At 45.4% G+C, this 17,243-nt stretch overlaps 1 protein-coding gene across 1 annotated transcript; it reads left to right on the forward strand.

The window, feature by feature from the left end:
• Positions 1 to 3,668: 3,668 nt before the first annotated feature.
• Positions 3,669 to 9,223, forward strand: FIGLA (folliculogenesis specific bHLH transcription factor; the record flags this gene model as incomplete). The annotated part of the gene is made up of 3 exons (XM_080684605.1): positions 3,669 to 3,869; positions 6,955 to 7,107; positions 8,996 to 9,223. The coding sequence occupies 3 exons, from the start codon at positions 3,669 to 3,671 to the stop codon at positions 9,221 to 9,223; spliced, it is 582 nt and encodes a 193-aa protein (XP_080540731.1).
• Positions 9,224 to 17,243: the final 8,020 nt, after the last annotated feature.

A 17,243-nucleotide genomic window follows, 5' to 3' on the forward strand; every position in this document is an offset into this window, starting at 1 on the left:
CTCTCCCCTAAGCCCTGCTTTTGTTGTAATCTTAACCTTCTTATATCTGACAAGCATTTCCCATTCTGAGCTATATCAGTCCCAGGGCTGGGATCCCAGGCCTTCTTCAAGGTGGCCCCAATGAGCCTTTCTTAATATCCCGGCTACCAGGCCATGGGAACCGAGCCCTGTGCTTCAGCATCCTCTCAGCCAGCTCTGATTGCAGCTTTTTCACTGGTGCTCAGAATATCCTTCTGCATGAGTCCCTTAGGATTTATCTGTACAATAGCTGAATTTCTGGATGTTCTGTCTGGCTCATAAATCATCTCTGCTGCTGTAGCCATCGCTTACAGCACAGTGGGAATTACGTGAGGCAGGAGAGATTGGGGGTTATAGACCCAGGTTCTGTGGTCAGACTGTCTGGGTGCAATCCTAGCTTTGCCCCTTTCTAGCTGGGAAAACCAGTTACCTGACTTTTGTGTCTCAGTTGTTCTTCTGTGAAAATATTACAGTACCTCCCCCTTGAGGCTGTTGTGTGGATTAAGAAAGTTCTTGTATACAAGTTTAGAATGGTGCATGGCACACGGATCCTTCTGTGCAACGTCAGCTGTTACTGTTATGCCAGTGGCCTAATTAACTCCTCACTACAACTCTGAGGAGGGTTCTATTAAAATCTCCACTTTACAGGTGGCAAGATGAGGCCTAGAGTTTGAATGACTTGTTCAGAGGTCCTATGACCCTCTGTGCTACAGCAGCTCTTCCATCTGACCTGTGACTAACCCTGGGGTCCTGTTTAAGTCTCAGCTGTTCTGTGCGGCCCCACAGCCCGTGGGGCTCTAAGCTTCCACCTACCCCTGCGTGAAGGCTGCCAGGCATCTTTCTGCACCTGCTGAGGCTTCCTGGGGACAAAGCCTGTGGGTCTGTTCCTCTTCTCTCCTCTTGGCAAAGAAGCACTTCTGACCCACTGTTAACCCTGCCGGTGATGTGGCCAAGATTAACCCCAGCTCGTGCCCAGTGCGGGTGGAGGAGGAAGAGCCTCAAAGGAAGTGAATGTGGGGTATGTTTCACAGACCCTGCTTCTCTCTTGAGGCTCTGCTTGCCAATGGGCAAAGTCAACTGGAAGCGCGGGGGACTGCGCCCACTGACTTAGGGAGGGAGGCCACTCAGACCTTGAGGAAAAAGAACTACAGTGGAGGCAGCAAATCTAAGTTCTAGGCTTGGCTGTGCCACTGACCAGCAGCATGACCTTGGCTCATCATTCAACTTCTCTGGCATCAATTTTCTCATCTGTACAATGGGACTTAAGTCTGATTCCCAGGGATATAGTGAGATAAAATAGTACATACTATGTGGTAAATAATATGTAATAACTAGAGGCCCGATGCATGAAATTCGTGCAAGAGTAGGCCTTCCTTCCCCTGGCTGCTGGCACCGGCTTCCCTCTGGCACCCAGGACCCAGGCTTCCCTCGCAGCCCTGGCTTCATCTGGAAGGTCGTTCAGAAGAACAGCTGGTCTAATTAGCATATTATGCTTTTATTATTATAGATAATAATACAAATTTATGTGATTATGAGTAACATTGCCAAGTTAATTTCAACAGGAATTCTGGGCAATGTAGACATGCCTCTTTGAAGTTTTTGATCCCTTTAAAAATGTCTTTCTTTGTATTCTCTTACTAAAGTTGCTTTTTAGCAGCTCTTTTGTGTCTTGACTGAGCTAAGGAGATTGAAGGAGTTGTGTCTGCACCCCGGTCTGGTTGGGATGATGGGGGGCTGCCGAGTGCACCCAGGATGGCAGATATAGGAGGGGGTGCTCCTCTCAGTGGAGCCTCAGGGCAACGAACAGGCAAAGATTGATGAGTTGAAAATGCTGGGGCATGAGATGGAGCAAGGAGCAATGTCTGTGTCTCAGGGTGGAAGATAAGACGGATTGGCTCTCTCAACCCCCATCCTCACTCCCCTATTCCAGGATGCCTTTTCTCATTGCTCCATTTTCCAAGAACCCCGTGTACCCAGGCTTCTGGATGCCAATTACGGTGATTTCATTAGAAACACTTGTGCGAGCTTCCTGGTGTGGAAGTGAGGCAGAGCACACCTCCCTGCCCTTCTGTCTACTTCCTGTGGGCAAGCCTGGAAGTGGGGACTGTCTCTGCACAGGGTTCCAGGGCCCCTGCCCAGCTTTGGGGCACTGAGTGGCAGCTGCAGGAGCAATGGCTCCTTGCTCCCTGGTCTATAGGTTTGGTGGTGTGTGTTCTTGAACTCAGAGCTCCCCCTGTTCCTTCAATCCTCCCAAAGCTCGTGTAAGCACCTAAATCCCTGAACTAATTCCTTGGCCTCCACCTGGTACACCTAGAAGAGTTTCTGATGCTGCTCTGAACCTTGACTGCGGTGAATGGCCTGGGACTTTGTTGCTTCCAGGTTTGATCCCTGCCGGGCACCAGCTCCATTTTTGGAGATGACAACCAGGAGCAATGATGGAGGAGCATGCCTTGGAAAGAATCTAAGTCCCTCGGTGACCATGAGGGGCAGAGATGCACTGCTGACCTATGCCTTTGCTGTTAGAGGAAAGAGAAATAAACTCTTCGTTTGTTAGACCATCGCATTATTGGGAGATGGCCAGGTATCGGCACTAAGTCCCTATCAGGTGTAACAACTTAGTTCAGACTGCTCTCCCTCAGAACAGGTGGTTCAATGGAACAGCCAAGAGGCCAGAAAGTTACAGTTGGAGTTGAGGGAGGGGAGCAAATAGCCTATATAATAAAACTTAATATGCAAATTGTCCCCTTTGGGGGGGACGGTCGTTGGACTGGGAGTTCGACAGGGAGACCAGGACTTTGACCACTCACTATGATGTGACTGACCACCAGGGGGCAGTGCAGAACATGGTGGGCAAGGGCGACGCGGCACTGGCAGCGGGCAACAGTGGAGGCCCTGCTGGCCCCATGGGCACTGACGGCCCCGACGACAGTGGGACTGTGGCAGGATGGTGGAGCAGGTGATGGGGTGGTGCCAGGCCAAGGTGGGGTGCCAGGCGGGGTTGCAGGGCTGTGAGGCTGGGGGCATGAGCTGAGGCCCCATCTCCTCAGGCCACCCCGTGGGGCCCCACCCGTGCATGAATTTGTGCACCAGGCCTCTAGTGAAAGAATAAAGTTCTTACACTGGGTTCCTGATACACACCAGCTAGTCCACTCAAGGGTTTGGCGATAAAAATAGAACAATGTCAATAAAGTCCTTTTTGATCCTCAAGGAAAGTTAAGTAAATGGGTAAACTATTTCCATTTTCGGCTTCATTCCCACACATTTGGCTCCTGTTGCCTTCTATCTGCCTCGAAAGGAACTTAAGAGCAAACAAAAATATATTTTAAAAAATATAAGTATGTATTAAAACATATTTTCTTAAAGAAAAAGGGAAGTTACAAATAAGAAAAGGGGGCAACTAGGGAGAAACCTGAGGTGTTGGATTGGAATTGGAAATAATAGTATGAAATACTTTTTAAAACATGCCTACCCATCTATATACACAGAGAGAGAGAGAACTTCCAGAGAGTGGGACCTGGTGTGCCGCAGCGGCAGGGTTATGGGCGCAGGTGGTCCAGGCCCCGCCCCCGCGGCCCCGGGCCTCGTGCGGCCCCAGGTGCCCCCAATGAGAGGATAAGAGGCCCGCGCGGCCTCCCGCCCAGTGCGCAGCCATGGACATCGTGCCCGGCTTACTGGTCACTCCGAAGGCCGAGGTCCTGGAGGACCTGCTGCGGGAACAGTTCGGGCCGCTGCCCCAGCTGGCCGCCATCTGCCGCCTCAAGCGGCTGCCCTCAGGCGGCTACTCGTCCACCGAGGACCTGCAGCTGGTGCTGGAGCGACGGCGTGTGGCCAACGCCAAGGAGCGCGAGAGGGTGAGCGCCCTGCCCCGCGCGGGTCCCCGAGGCCACCCGGGCTCGCCACCCCACAACCCGCACCAGGACAGGAATGACTTTCTCCCCTCTCCTCGCCCCCATTCCCGCTACCCAGCTCCCACCACCTGGTCAGGCCCCAGTGCACCCATTCGCTGGCCATCCGTGCCCCCCCAGGAGCGTCGGCCTCCTGAGGGCCAGCTGTGTCCTAGCCTGGGTGCATGACAGTGGCCTTGTTACCCTCCACCCTGGTCCAGCTGCTCACTCGCCGCCACTGAGATGGGCACCTCACGTGCCTACCCACCTGGACTTGTGCTAACACGCCTGGGGAGCTGAGGAGGCCCGTGACAACTTCAGAAATGTCTCCCCTTGGCAGATGCTTTTAAACGTTTAGAGCACCCGAGTTGCTCTTAAATCTCACAACCGAGTGGGCTGGTGGGCGCTTGGGGTGTGCAGGGCTCTCGCCACCCCTTTTCCCTGTGCTCTTCGTCTCTGTCTCCAAGCACAAATGGGGTGAGTGGGGCCTAATGAAAGTTCTCTTTAAACAAACAAACAAAAACAAACACCGCCCCTCTCTTCCCCCGCAAGCCCAGTGTGCACCAGACTCCCAGTCAACACCCTGCCAAAATAGAGAAAGTGCCCATTTCCCAGTCAGGCGGGCTTCGCTCCAAATCACCAACCCGAGTGGTCCTGTGGGCCGTAGTAGGAGCGGCATCTACTGGTAGCTTTTGGTATTTGTAATTCAACTCGGCCCCCAATCTTGTCAGATCAGGTCTCCTTTGGTTCAGTTGCAGTCTGTAGGTTGGGTCGCAGCAGAAGAGGATCCTAGAGAGGGAAGGGTGAATGGTGGAAGAGGCAGGGGCGCACATTTAAGCTGGGACTTGAGGAAGAAGTTCTGTTGGGGCCTGTTCCTGGGCACCCCGACGGCCGAGGTGCTGGAGGACCTGCTGTAGGAGAAGTTGGGGCCATCTGCCCCTTAGAAATGTATCCCCAGTGAATCAACTAGGAGCTTTGTCTGGGAAAGAGTGTGCAGAGAAAGGACCAAGGAAGAGTAAAAGACTTAAAGGAAAATTGGGAAACTTGCAAGGGTGGAGAAGCATGATTTTACCAGACACTAGACTCTTCATGAAAATAACCCTGTGATCTGCTGTGATGATGTGGCCCTCAAACAAGATTCGGATCCAATATTTTGCATTTTGTGTGGGCCTTCCCAGCAGGAAGGAAGCGCTTTCTGTGGAGAATTCGTCCTGGTGTTATCCACTATTTTAAAACTAATCACCTTTATTCTTTATAATGATGCAATGAATATGCCTGGAAAATATAGAGATGATTATATAGGAAACAGAAACACCCATAACACAAACATGATGACTATGAACTATCGTTCTCTGTGTATAAATTCCCAGTCTTTTTTTTCTAGTTATGTGTATATATATATATACAGTGTCCAAAAAATGCATATACACTTTAATTGATAGCTCAATTTTGAAAATGAAATGCATTTTAATAAACACTGCCTTTGAAGTTATTCAAAGTGAATGTATACATTTTTGAGGGACACCCTATATATAATTTCTCAAAGTTGTGACCATCTAGTACACATATTGAAGATATATTTGTATCTTTTTCACTTAACATTATCAAAAGCATTTCCTCATATCCCTAAGCATGCTTTCAAAGAGCAACTTTTTTTAAATTTAATATATATATTTTATTGATTTTTTACAGAGAGGAAGGGAGAGGGATAGAGAGTTAGAAACATCGATGAGAGAGAAACATCGATCAGCTGCCTCCTGCACATCCCCCTCTGGGGATATGCCCGCAACCAAGGTACATGCCCTTGTCCGGAATCGAACCTGGGACCCTTTAATCTACAGGCCGACGCTCTATCCACTGAGCCAAACCGGTTAGGGCTCAAAGAGCAACTTTTAATGGCATAGACTGACCTAGAAATGGACCATAACTTATCCAGTCTCCTACTGTGGGACGTGTGCTCTTTGCACCTTATTATGGTACATAAATCTATGTCCATGTCTGCTCATTACTTTAGAATAAAATGCTAGATGTAGAATTACTGGGATACATACAGTCTCAACTTTTAACACAAGTTATCCAATTGTTTTCTAGAGAAGTTACCAATTTTTATCCCCTTTTATAAGATATAGGATCATTCCCTTTTCCATCCTCAATACTGGGTATGATGAACAAACCTAAACAAAAATGTTACCAGTGCAGCACATGAAAAATGGCACCTATTTCTGTTATAATTTGTAGTTCTTTGATTATTAAAGTTCAATATTTCATGTTTCCTGGTTATTTTATTCTGTGGCGAATGGGCTATGTCCTTAGTCCACTTTGATGTGGGGTGGGAGAGGCTTGCTATGTGAGTACATTGACTTTATGGCATAGTAGGAGCCATCTCTTTTAGGATCTGTGTCCCCTAGGGGGATATTGTCACACTTTTGGGCTTTGGAGCTGAGGAATTAGACCCTAGAGATTTGCGGGGGGGGGGGGGGGCCTTCGGGAGGACGGTATCTCATTCTACCTTTCGAGTCTCGCCAACATGCAGACTCTCTGGACTCTAACACTTACTCTATATCATCAATTCAGCTAGGCAAGAAGTTGAAGAGTTATAACAAAAAAATCTACAAGATAGGTACTTTTCATTTTGCAGATAAGCAAACCAAGTGTTGGAGATATGAAGTATCCTAATACTCTTGTAAAGCTAAATGGTAGAGCTGGGCTTTAAATCCAGTTTTATGGAGTCAGAGCTTTTAGCCACTGCCCCTACTGCCTCCACGTTACAATGCAGTTGTTGTGTTCTCAGAGGAACAGAAAGGGATCGGGTGAACATAGACACTCCTTCTAGTCTGTCCACCCACAGTGCTGAGTTTATGTCACTCCCCCTCCCCTTCCTTGCCAGGGACTACTGTTAGTGAAGTGGTGACTCTCTGGCATGTGCCTATTTAGATGTCCCACTTATACAAGAGAGCTGTGGAAGTGAGCCTTCAAAGGCCCCTTCTGTGGTTTGGGGGGATGTCTGTACAAATTAGCTTCTCTGTTCTCACTGTGCTTTTTTGTTTTCCAGATAAAAAATCTCAACCGTGGGTTTTCCAAACTGAAGGCATTGGTGCCATTTCTTCCTCAAAGCAGGAAGCCCAGCAAAGTTGATATTCTTAAAGGTGCAACTGAATACATACGAGTCCTCAGTGATGTTTTGGAAAGAGCCAAAGACTCTGAGGTAAAGGTTTAGGAAGGTAGAGCAATGAGATCCATCATTTATTGAGCCCTTGTATGTGCCAGGCAATTTATGTATACATTCCAGTTAGTTTATAACAACCCTCTGAGTTATTTATGGTCCTCATTTTACAGAGGAAGAACACAAAATACAATTAAAGGCCACAAGGTTAAGAAATGTCAGGAGCAGGGATTGAGTGTATAAGTCTGTGTAAGATTTGGAGCCAAGTTCCTGACCATCTATATACCTTCTGTCACTGCCCAGGGCCCTGAGCTTCTAAATGCTGAGTCTTTCATAGGACCTTGACAGCTGGGTCATGAGAGGAGGCTTCCATAAATCCACACTGTGGTGGTGGCTTCTCTTCAGCAAGAAAAACATCAGCCCTAGCTGGTTTTGCTCAGTGGATAGAGCATCAGCCTGCGGACTGAAGGGTCCTAGGTTCAATTCCGGTCAAGGGCACATGCCTGGGTTGCAGGCTCGATCCCCAGTAGGGGTGTGCAGGAAGCAGCCAATCAATGATTCCCATCATTGATGTTTCAATCTCTCTATCCCTTTCCCTTCTTCTCTCTGAAATCATATATATATATATATATATATATATATATATATATATATATATATATATATATATATATATATATATATAACATCAGACAGGACCCAGAAAGGAAGAGGCATTTCTATCCCAAAGGAGTCTCCGTTAGGAGAGGTCTTCCCTAGGACAACCCTGCAGGAGAACACAGTGATAGTCTGCTGATACCAATCAAATGAACCTCCTTTGCAATCTGTGAAGCACCATGACGTCACCACTGTTCTCAGAATGCATGGCTCAGAAGTTTCCATTAGGCAGTGGAAGATAGGGGTTGATTTTATGGGCTCATTCCATGGAGAGGCAAATCTTGAAAGCCTGAGAATGTATTAGTCATCAGAGGAGGTAAAATATGAAGAGAGGAAAGGCCTTAGAAATGAGCCCTAAGTGACATCATTGAGAAGAGGGAGGAGCCATCAGAGAGAAGGTGGTGGGAAGGTAGTGGAGAAGCAAGATGGGTCCTAAAGTCGGGGATGGGGGAATCTTGAAAATCTGAGGGTAGGAAGTAGTGGGAGAAGCACAGAGAGCTCAGGAAAGGCAACCAGGTCCAACATTTGAGATGTGGAATAGGAATGGCTGGAAGCCAGCTGGTAGGGGGTTGAGGGTGTGTTATTGCTAAAAATCTGGAGTCTGAGCAGAGGGAAGTGGCAAACTTCAAGTCCATTCGACCTGGAAGTCTGAGACTGGAAAGAAAGATTAAAAACAAAAGGGAGAAGAAAAGCTGTTAGAGCCAGTAAAGGTCTTTTCCAAGCAGCAGAGGGACCAGGCTTAGGGACAGAAGAGAAGGACAGATACTAGAGAAACAATGGTTCTAGAAACTTAGGGCAGAAATAGCCAGGTGTATAATTGTACTTTTTGAGTTTTTTTTCCCCCTTGTCTACTAGTCCTTCTTAGGTGATGAAGGACACATTCTACAGTGGTGGGAGTGATTGTCCTACTGGCCAAATTGGATAGTTGGGTTTAGCACGGCCATAGTCTGTAGATATACAAGTGGCTGCCTTAGGTTTTTTTTTTTTAATGTTTATTGTGTAACAGAAGTGCTCAGTTTTGTGCTGTTTTCATTAAAGTACAGGATCTGTTCCACGTTGCTATAATATTTTAAATGCAGGGGCCCATTACACAACATTTTTAGGTTATAGATGAACAAAATACAGTCCATTGAGCAATGATTTTTCTCTCCATAACTTAAGAATTGCCCTTATAACTTAAATGAAACATTATCCATTACTATTTTGAAGTATATTGATTTAAATCTTCAAAGTCTGACTGTCATAGTGTTTGACAACTAAATATGATTTCTAGAAACAAAACCCAGATCATCAGAACTATATAAACAATACTTCTGAACCACATATATCCATGGCTAAAGAGCAATTGAGAAACAGCACTCAACATGCTAGCTGTGATGTGGGCTTGAAGAATGAGGAGGAAGGGCCCTGGGCAGATGGTGGCAGTGGTGAATCAGCATGCACTTGTCGCCAGAGCATGATGTCTACAACTGGAGTTACTCCCCAACCAGGAGTATGGTAAAGACTTTCTTCTTAAATTGCAATATAGATGTCAAAAAAAAAAAATTCAAAATGCTTCCCTCGAGGTGTGTGGTATTTTTTATGATGAACCATTATTGAAACAAGATCATTTTGTGAAAGCACCTAGGTTGGGAGATGGAGTTTGCTAGTTGGGAAGATCTATTATTATGTCCCCAAATTAACTGTTAAGCAGCCTCAGGGGAAGCCAACTCCTTCAGAACCACTTATAGACTAAGCTTATTTTTTTATGACCCTAATTAACATATCAAAAGGTTTTCTGGACTCTGAGGTCTCTAGAAAAAAAAAAAAGTACTAGATTGCCATACATAAAGCTGCATGGTCATAGTATATACAAACATTTACACACACGCACACTCATGTGTGCACACGCATACACTTAAAAAGATTGGCCTTGTTATAAGGCAGCATTTTCTAAGTAATAACAAAGGAGTTTATTGTAACAGCCCTTATTACTCTGCCAAGCTAAGAAGCCACTCAAAATAGCCGGATTCTCCAAGTCTAGAAAGTGGACTTTTGGTCCTTGCTGGGTCTCAGTGTTACACAAATGAGACCCCTTACTCCATCTGATGACACGATTGCTGTTGGAATATGAAAGGCTTGTGGGAATCTAGAACTAAATGAACTGTACCAAGCAAGTTGCTTAGTCTGATATAAGGGAAAAAGGGCTGTGGAGTCGCAAGTGATGGTTAGTGATTGGAGGCCATTTCAAATAGAAGTTGAGTGCAGGTTTTAGAGATAAAATGCTGAGGTTCAAACCCTGGTTCTATTACTTGCTAGCTGTGTGACCTTGGGTGAGCTACTGAATTGGAATCTCCCCAGTCCTCAGTTTGCTCATCTTGTAGAATGGGAAGGATAATTGTACCTATCCTGTATGTAAGATAACTGTGAGGTTCAAATGGCATCATGTCAGTGAAGTATCTAGCACAGTACCTGGCATGTCAATGTTCAATTGGACATACATTATTAAGTCTGCTTGATGCAACATGAGCAATCACATGGATTGGTGAGCAATCAACAATGAGCTCCAGGCACTTTAGCTCTGTTTGAAGCAAGTGTTCATGGTTTTCTCATGTGCTTCTCACCAAAGCTTCACTCAGGCTTGAGGTCTTACAGGCTTCCTGCTGACTGGCTGGCCTTGGTTAGCATTTCTGATTTGATTACTCTTTTCTAAGTACTCCATTTGTGCACATGCTTCATCTATATTTTCAATTTCTGGGCCATTTGAGATATAAGCCTTCCCTTGCCAGTCAACCCTTAGGAGACAGAATTCCTGTTGCTACTACATGAGCTGACAGCAAATGACTGAGAATGAAAGAAAAGAATGTAAATATGACCTGAACTGAAACTTGAACCTGGCTATCTAAGTTAATAACAGTAATGCTTCCACAAATGTAAGTTTTAATGTGTACTAGACTCAGGGGTCCTCAAACTTTTTAAACAGGGGGCCAGTTCACTGTCCCTCAGACCGTTGGAGGGCCGGACTATAGTTTAAAAAAAAAAACTATGAACAAATTCCTATGTGCACTGTGGGCCCGGGATGGGTCGGCTGCTAAGCAGGACAGGCAGCAGCACCTGGCGGGCCAGATAAATGTCCTCGGTGGGCCGCATGTGGCCCGTGGGCCGTAGTTTGAGGACCCCTGTAAGGCTAGAATCTTACTTGCATTTAATCCCCACTGATGCTTATCAGGTGGGCATCACCATGCCATTCTCATGATGAGCTAACGGACTGTTCATTTCTGCCAGTCCTGTTGGGCCTCGTAGCAGAGCCTATGTTGGTGACACCAGCAGCAAGGATGTATAGGAGACCCATGTCTTCCAAGGATAAGTGATCCTGGAGATAAGGCCATTTCTAGTAAATTGATTTAAAGTAGGGATTAACTTTTCCTAGTAGGAAACAAAAGTTCTGATTGAAAATTTCTTTTAAAAAGGGAACAAGACACTTCATTTTTAGTCTTTTAGCTAACCAAGTTTAATTGGAAGAGTATGCTAATCCTATGTAATAAAAGCCTAATATGCTAAGTGTCCAGTTGTCCAGTCGACCGTTCAACCAATCAAAGCATAACCACTTGCTATGATGTGCACTGACCACCAGGGGGCAGATGCTCAACACAGGAGCTGCCCCCTGGTGGTCAGTGCATTCCCACAGCTGGAGCACTGCTCAGCCAGAAGCTGGGCTCACGGCTGGGGAGCGATGGTGGGAGAGGCCAAGGCAGGAGCTAAGGAGCAGTGAGCCAAGCAGTAAGGAGCAAGCAGGCAGGCAGTTAGGTACTGGATTGCAAGAGGGATGTCTGACTGCCAGTTTAGGCCCGATCAGGCCTAAACCAGCAGTTGGACATCCCCTGAGGGGTCCCAGATTGCAGGAGGGCGTGGGTTGGGCTGAGGGACCCTCCCACCCGCCACAAATTTCATGTATTGGGCCTCTCGTTCATAGAATAAACAAAGAATAAATTTTACATTTTTAATATATGCATTTAATTTCTGTCTAGTGTGCTTTCTAAGGCCTGAATATAGAGAGTTATTCTTTGCAGAAGTGTTCTAGGATTTCATCAGGTTTGTCAAGGGCTTCTTATTCTTTGATGTTCAAATCATTTTTAAAAGTAAAAAGATTTATTCTGAAACAATAATCCACTTTTAGAAAACTTGCAAGTACAGTACAAAGAATGTTTTTCCTGACCCATTTAAAAGTAAGTTGCCAACCTGATGTCCCATTTAGCCCTTCTTGCCCTTGGAGAGGATTTGAGGAGTGGACTCCTGATGCTGGCAGAGATGGTCATATTTTGGGATTTGGGGATGTGTCTGAACAGGCTATGCAAGATCAGCAACATTCCTGAGAGGCAAAATTCCAAACGAAGTACATAAGATCTGCTGATGGTAGGAATGGAGATTAATTTCTCAGGCGAGGGTAGGTTCATTTGGGGGACTGAATCAGCAAGTATGTGTGTGGATGGAGAGGGCTGTGGGCCAGGTGAAGCCACAGCATCTGGCCGGGGTGGGGATAGGGATTCATGTCAAGGTCCAGACGAGGCTCATTTAGAATTGGACTTTCAGGTGTAAGATTTTGCTGTTTGGGGATTGGACATTGCTGGGCGGCAAGATGTTGAATAAACCACCATTGTTTGCTCCTTCTATTTGTCATGCATGGCTATGATGTGGGTATTTCACATTACACAAGACTGTGAATTTCATTCAGAGTTGCCTGAGATCCTGTGGAGGTTGTGTCCCTGTACAAAGGCCACCTTCAGTGTTGGGTGAGATGCCAATTGTGCTGGGTTAGAGGAGCTCTGGAAAGAGATATATGGATAAACATGGTGTCTATGATGAGGCCCGGATGTGTCCCCACCACACACTTCTGAATCTTGGCCTGTCCTGGCAGCAGCCTTGGGAGTTTCTCGGAGAAGGAAGCTTGTGTGGGTGGTAGATTTCTACTACTTCCTCTGAAGGTTGTGGTAATCTCTGGGTGAAAGCAATCACTGCAGACATTTCTTCTAATGGCAGTTTAGGCTCTGAAATGAGTTGGGATTAATTTATAATCACCCAGGGAAAGCCCGGAAGTATCTATCTTCTGTCTTCCCTCTCACATTTCCCCCAGGTAGTGGCTGTGTGTTTTAGCAAAAACCCTACCATAGCAGTGGGGTGGGCCTAGGCTTTTCCTTGGGAAGCACTTTTGTCTGTCCCCGTATTCACTGGTAGCCTAGGGGCCATTTTCGGATAAGTTTAGCCAACAGAGTATTTAAAAAACTGAACTTCCTTTTGATGGGGTGTGTGTCCGCTGGTTTGTGGATCCCCAGCACCCTTTATTACTTCACCAGTTTAGGCATTTAACTTTGTAGCCCCAGACCAAGGGCACTGAGGTTCAGAGGGAAGGCTGTGCCAGTGGTTGCATTTGGCTCTAGGACAGCCTTGGGCAAACTATGGCCCGCGGGCTGGATCCGGCTGTTCCATCCGGTTCTCTTGCTCTCCCCTCTGCTCCTTTACTTTGAATTTATATTAGTTCACACAAACACTCCATCCATGCTTTTGTTCCAGCCCTCTGGTCCAGTTTAAGAACCCATTGTGGCCCTCGAGTCAAAAAGTTTGCCCACCCCTGCTCTAGGGTGTTATTGTGTCTTCTGAACGTTGGGCACTGAGGGGTTGGTACTGTGATGATACAAATGCTGGTCGTCCTCTCTGGAACATTGGAAGGGTGAGATTTGGGACATGTAGGACAGGATCCATCTGACTCTGGAGTGATTCAGGTAGAGGATTCCTGAGGCCGCAGCTACTCAGGAAGAGATCCAATCAGCACCCAAGGAAGACATTTAAAGCGAAATCTGATTAAGATTTTTAAAAAGTTAGAGGATAGACAAATTTCTATTTCTTTGCAAAAATAAGAGAGGAAGTTTGTTGGAACTCTAATTTTTCTATGAGGACAAAAGGTCAAATAAATCATGGAAATGGGCTTTTGAATGTTGTGTGTGCATGCATGTGTATGTGTGTGAAGTGTGTTTGGCAAGAATTCTACCTGGTTTGTGCTCCTAACCCCGTCAGTGAGCATAATTTGAGAAGGCCAGTACTTTCTTTTTTATTTCTCTGACGTGTAATGGCCTTTGATCTATTCTGGATAACCCAGGATTAGAATAAGGGGAAAGGTGGAAGGACACATTGACCTTCCTCAAGGACTAGCTTAGGCGGTCTGAGCATTTGGTTTTCTGCTAACCCAAAGCGCTGTCTGTCCAAGGAAGGCCAGCCTCTACCTTTGAGGGAAACTTCCATCCAATTCTTGCGATTCGCCTCTATTGCTGCCACCCATCCCAACCCCAAGCCTTGACTGAGTGGCTGGAGGGAAAAGTACATTGGATAATATGTCAAATTATCCAGCGACACACCCAACCACAGGAGTGCACCTGCCTTATTAAAGGAGTTGGGCAGCAAGCTGGGTTTCTGTTCCTCAGACCACGCTCTTCTTGATCCTGTAACACATTGACTTACAGGCTTTTCTTTTTAATGAATGGTGAGAATCAGACAACATTAATAAAATTTAAGTTTTCATATTCTGATACTTAAATATTGCCTTTTTGGAATTTTCCAGGAAACTCTTAAGAAAAAAAAAAAAAGACAATGATATATAATATACTAGACCATAGGCAGGTAAAATTAAATTACCCTTTAACCCTTCAAGTAAACAAAATATTACATGAATTTGTCTCTTAGGTTTAAAACCTCCTAGATATATAAAAACTTTTTTTAAAATAAATCTTTATTCAGATTATTATAATTGTTTCTCCTTTTCCCCCCATAGCTCCCCTCCACCTGGTTCCCACCCCACCTTCTGTCCTTACCTCCCCCCCACTGTCCTCATCCATAGGTGTATGATTTTTGTCCAGTCTCTTCCTGAACCCCCCCATACCCCTTTGCCCTGAGAATTATCAGTCCACTCCCTTTCTATGCCCCTGATTCTATTATATTCACCAGTTTATTCTGTTCCTCAGGTTTTTAATTCACTTGATGTTTAGGTTCACTTGTTGATAGATATGTAATTGTTGTTCATAATTTTTATCTTTACTTTTTTCTTCTTCCTCTTCTTTAAGAATACCTTTCAGCATTTCATATAATACTGGTTTGGTGGTGATGAACTCCTTTAGCTTTTTCTTATCTGTGAAGCTTTTTATCTGCCCTTCAATTCTGAATGATAGCTTTGCTGGGTAGAGTAATCTTGGTTGTAGGTTCTTGCTATTAATCACTTTGAATATTTCTTGCCACTCCCGTCTGGCCTGCATAGTTTCTGTTGAGAAATAAGCTGACAATCGTATGGGTGCTCCCTTGTAGGTAATTAACTGTTTTTCTCTTGCTGCTTTTAATATTCTCTCTTTGTCTTTTGCTCTTGGCATTTTAATTATGATGTGTCTTGGTGTGGTCCTCTTTGGATTCCTTTTGTTTGGGGTTCTGTGCACTTCCTGGACTTGTAAGTCTATTTCTTTCACCAGGTGGGGGAAGTTTTCAGTCATTATTTCTTCAAATAGGTTTTCAGTATCTTGTTCTCTCTCTTCTTCTGGCACCCCTATAATTCTGATGTTGGTATGCTTGAAGTTGTTCCAGAGGCTTCTTACACTATCTTCAACTTTTTGGATTGTTTTTGCTTTTTGCTTTTTCGGTTGAGTGTTTTTTGCTTCTTTGTATTTCAATTCTTTGACTTGATTCTTGTGTTCCTCTAATCTGTTTTTGGGTCTCTGTATAATATTTTTTATTTCAGTCAGTGTATGTTTAATTTCTAGTTGGTCCTTTTTCATATCTTCGAGGGTCTCATTATATTTATCAGCCTTTTCTAGGATATTCTTGAAAAGCCTTATAACCGTGGTTTTGAATTCTATATCCAGTTGTTTGTTTTCCTTCATTTCTTTCGTTTGTGATCTGTTTCTTTGTCGCCGCATTTTTACTGCTTCCCTGAGTTAGTAGGATCGCTTTGTGTGCTAGGTTTCCTATATGGCCCAGTGGGTCGGCCTCCCCAGTTAACCTGAGGTGGACACTCTTGGTGCACCCCTTTGTGGACTGTGTGTACAGCCTTGTTGTAGTTAAGTCTTGATTGTTGTTGGTATCACTGGGAGGAATTGACCTCCAGGCCAGTTGGCTGTAAGGATCAGCTGTGTCTATGCTGGGAGAAGTTTGGTGCTGGAGACAGCCTTATAGGATTAGACTTGCCAAATTGCAAAAGCCTCTGTGCTCAGCTTGGATGGGGTGGAGTCTCAGGGCAGAGCAGACAGTCTTGGCTTCCCGTCAGCCTTGCCCTTGCGCACACATGCGCGCCTGCCTCCAGACCTCTGCCTTCCCCGGCTCCCGAGTCTCCGCCTGAGAGTCCAGATTCCCCCCACAAGAGCGTGGGTCCCCAGGAGCTCGCCTGGAACTGGGGTTCAGTGCAGTCAGAACTGGGGTTCAGTGCAGTCAGGAGCTCCTGACTCCCTTCTGCTAGAGAAAGCCTGTGGCAACCTCCACAGTCCTTGTGCACACTGGCGTGTGCGCCTCCAGACCCCTGCCCGCCGGGGCTCCCCTGGGTCTCCGAGTCTCTGGGTGCCTTTCTCTCTACCTGATAGTCCAGACTCCCCCTGTATGAGCCTGAGTCCACGGGGTTTCACCCGGAACTGGGGTTCAGTGCAGTCGGAACTGGGGTTCAGTGCAGTCGGGGGCTTCCTTCCCCCTCCCGCCAGAGAAAGTCAGCCAGGCTCTCCGCTGCCCTTCCTCTCTGCGCACACAAAGACCCTTTGCCGTACCTCCAATTCTCTGTGAGCTTTTCTCTTTCCTTCTAGTTGTAGAATTTCCACTCAGCCAGATTTCCTGTGGTTCTGGATGGTGTCCGTTCTGTCTTTTAGTTGTAGTTTTGAAATTGTTGTGTGAGGCAGCAGTTTAGGTGCTTACCTATGCCGCCATCTTGGTTTCTCCGATATATAAAAACTTTTAAAATAAAAGATGTAAAGCTAAATTTGAACTCAAGAAAAGAAAGCTTGATCACATGTATAGTGAAAAGGCTTAATCAAGGTCAGGGGGAAAAAAGTTATTGATACTTACGTTGTGCCAGACACTGTTCCTGGAAGATTGTACCTAGTAGCCTATTAAGTTTTGTAACCAACTTGTGATGTACAGACAATTATATCCATTTTACATGTCAGGAAACTAAGGGACAGAAGTTTAACTAAGTTGCCCAATATTCAGTGAGTCAATGGGATGTGGGAAATAGTGTTAAATCCTTTAACTGCCTTTCATTCTAACAAAACTCATCCTGGAAATGTGAATGAGAGGGGACTAGGAAATAAGAACTTTAACCTAAGTTAAAGCATTTGGTATTTTATTATCCACAATGACACACATCTAAGTTCCGATATACAAACTGCCTGACCATCATTTGAGTGAGTTTATGTTTTTAGTCATGCATTTGTTTTTTCTTCAAGTTGAGATTTCAGAAAATTGAGAAGATACAAAATAATCTTAGTAAAACCGCTGATGGAAATATTCTAAAATGCTTTCAAATATTT

Source organism: Plecotus auritus (genome assembly GCF_963455305.1).
Source record: "Plecotus auritus genome assembly, chromosome: 8".
Taxonomy (NCBI): Eukaryota; Metazoa; Chordata; class Mammalia; order Chiroptera; family Vespertilionidae; genus Plecotus; species Plecotus auritus.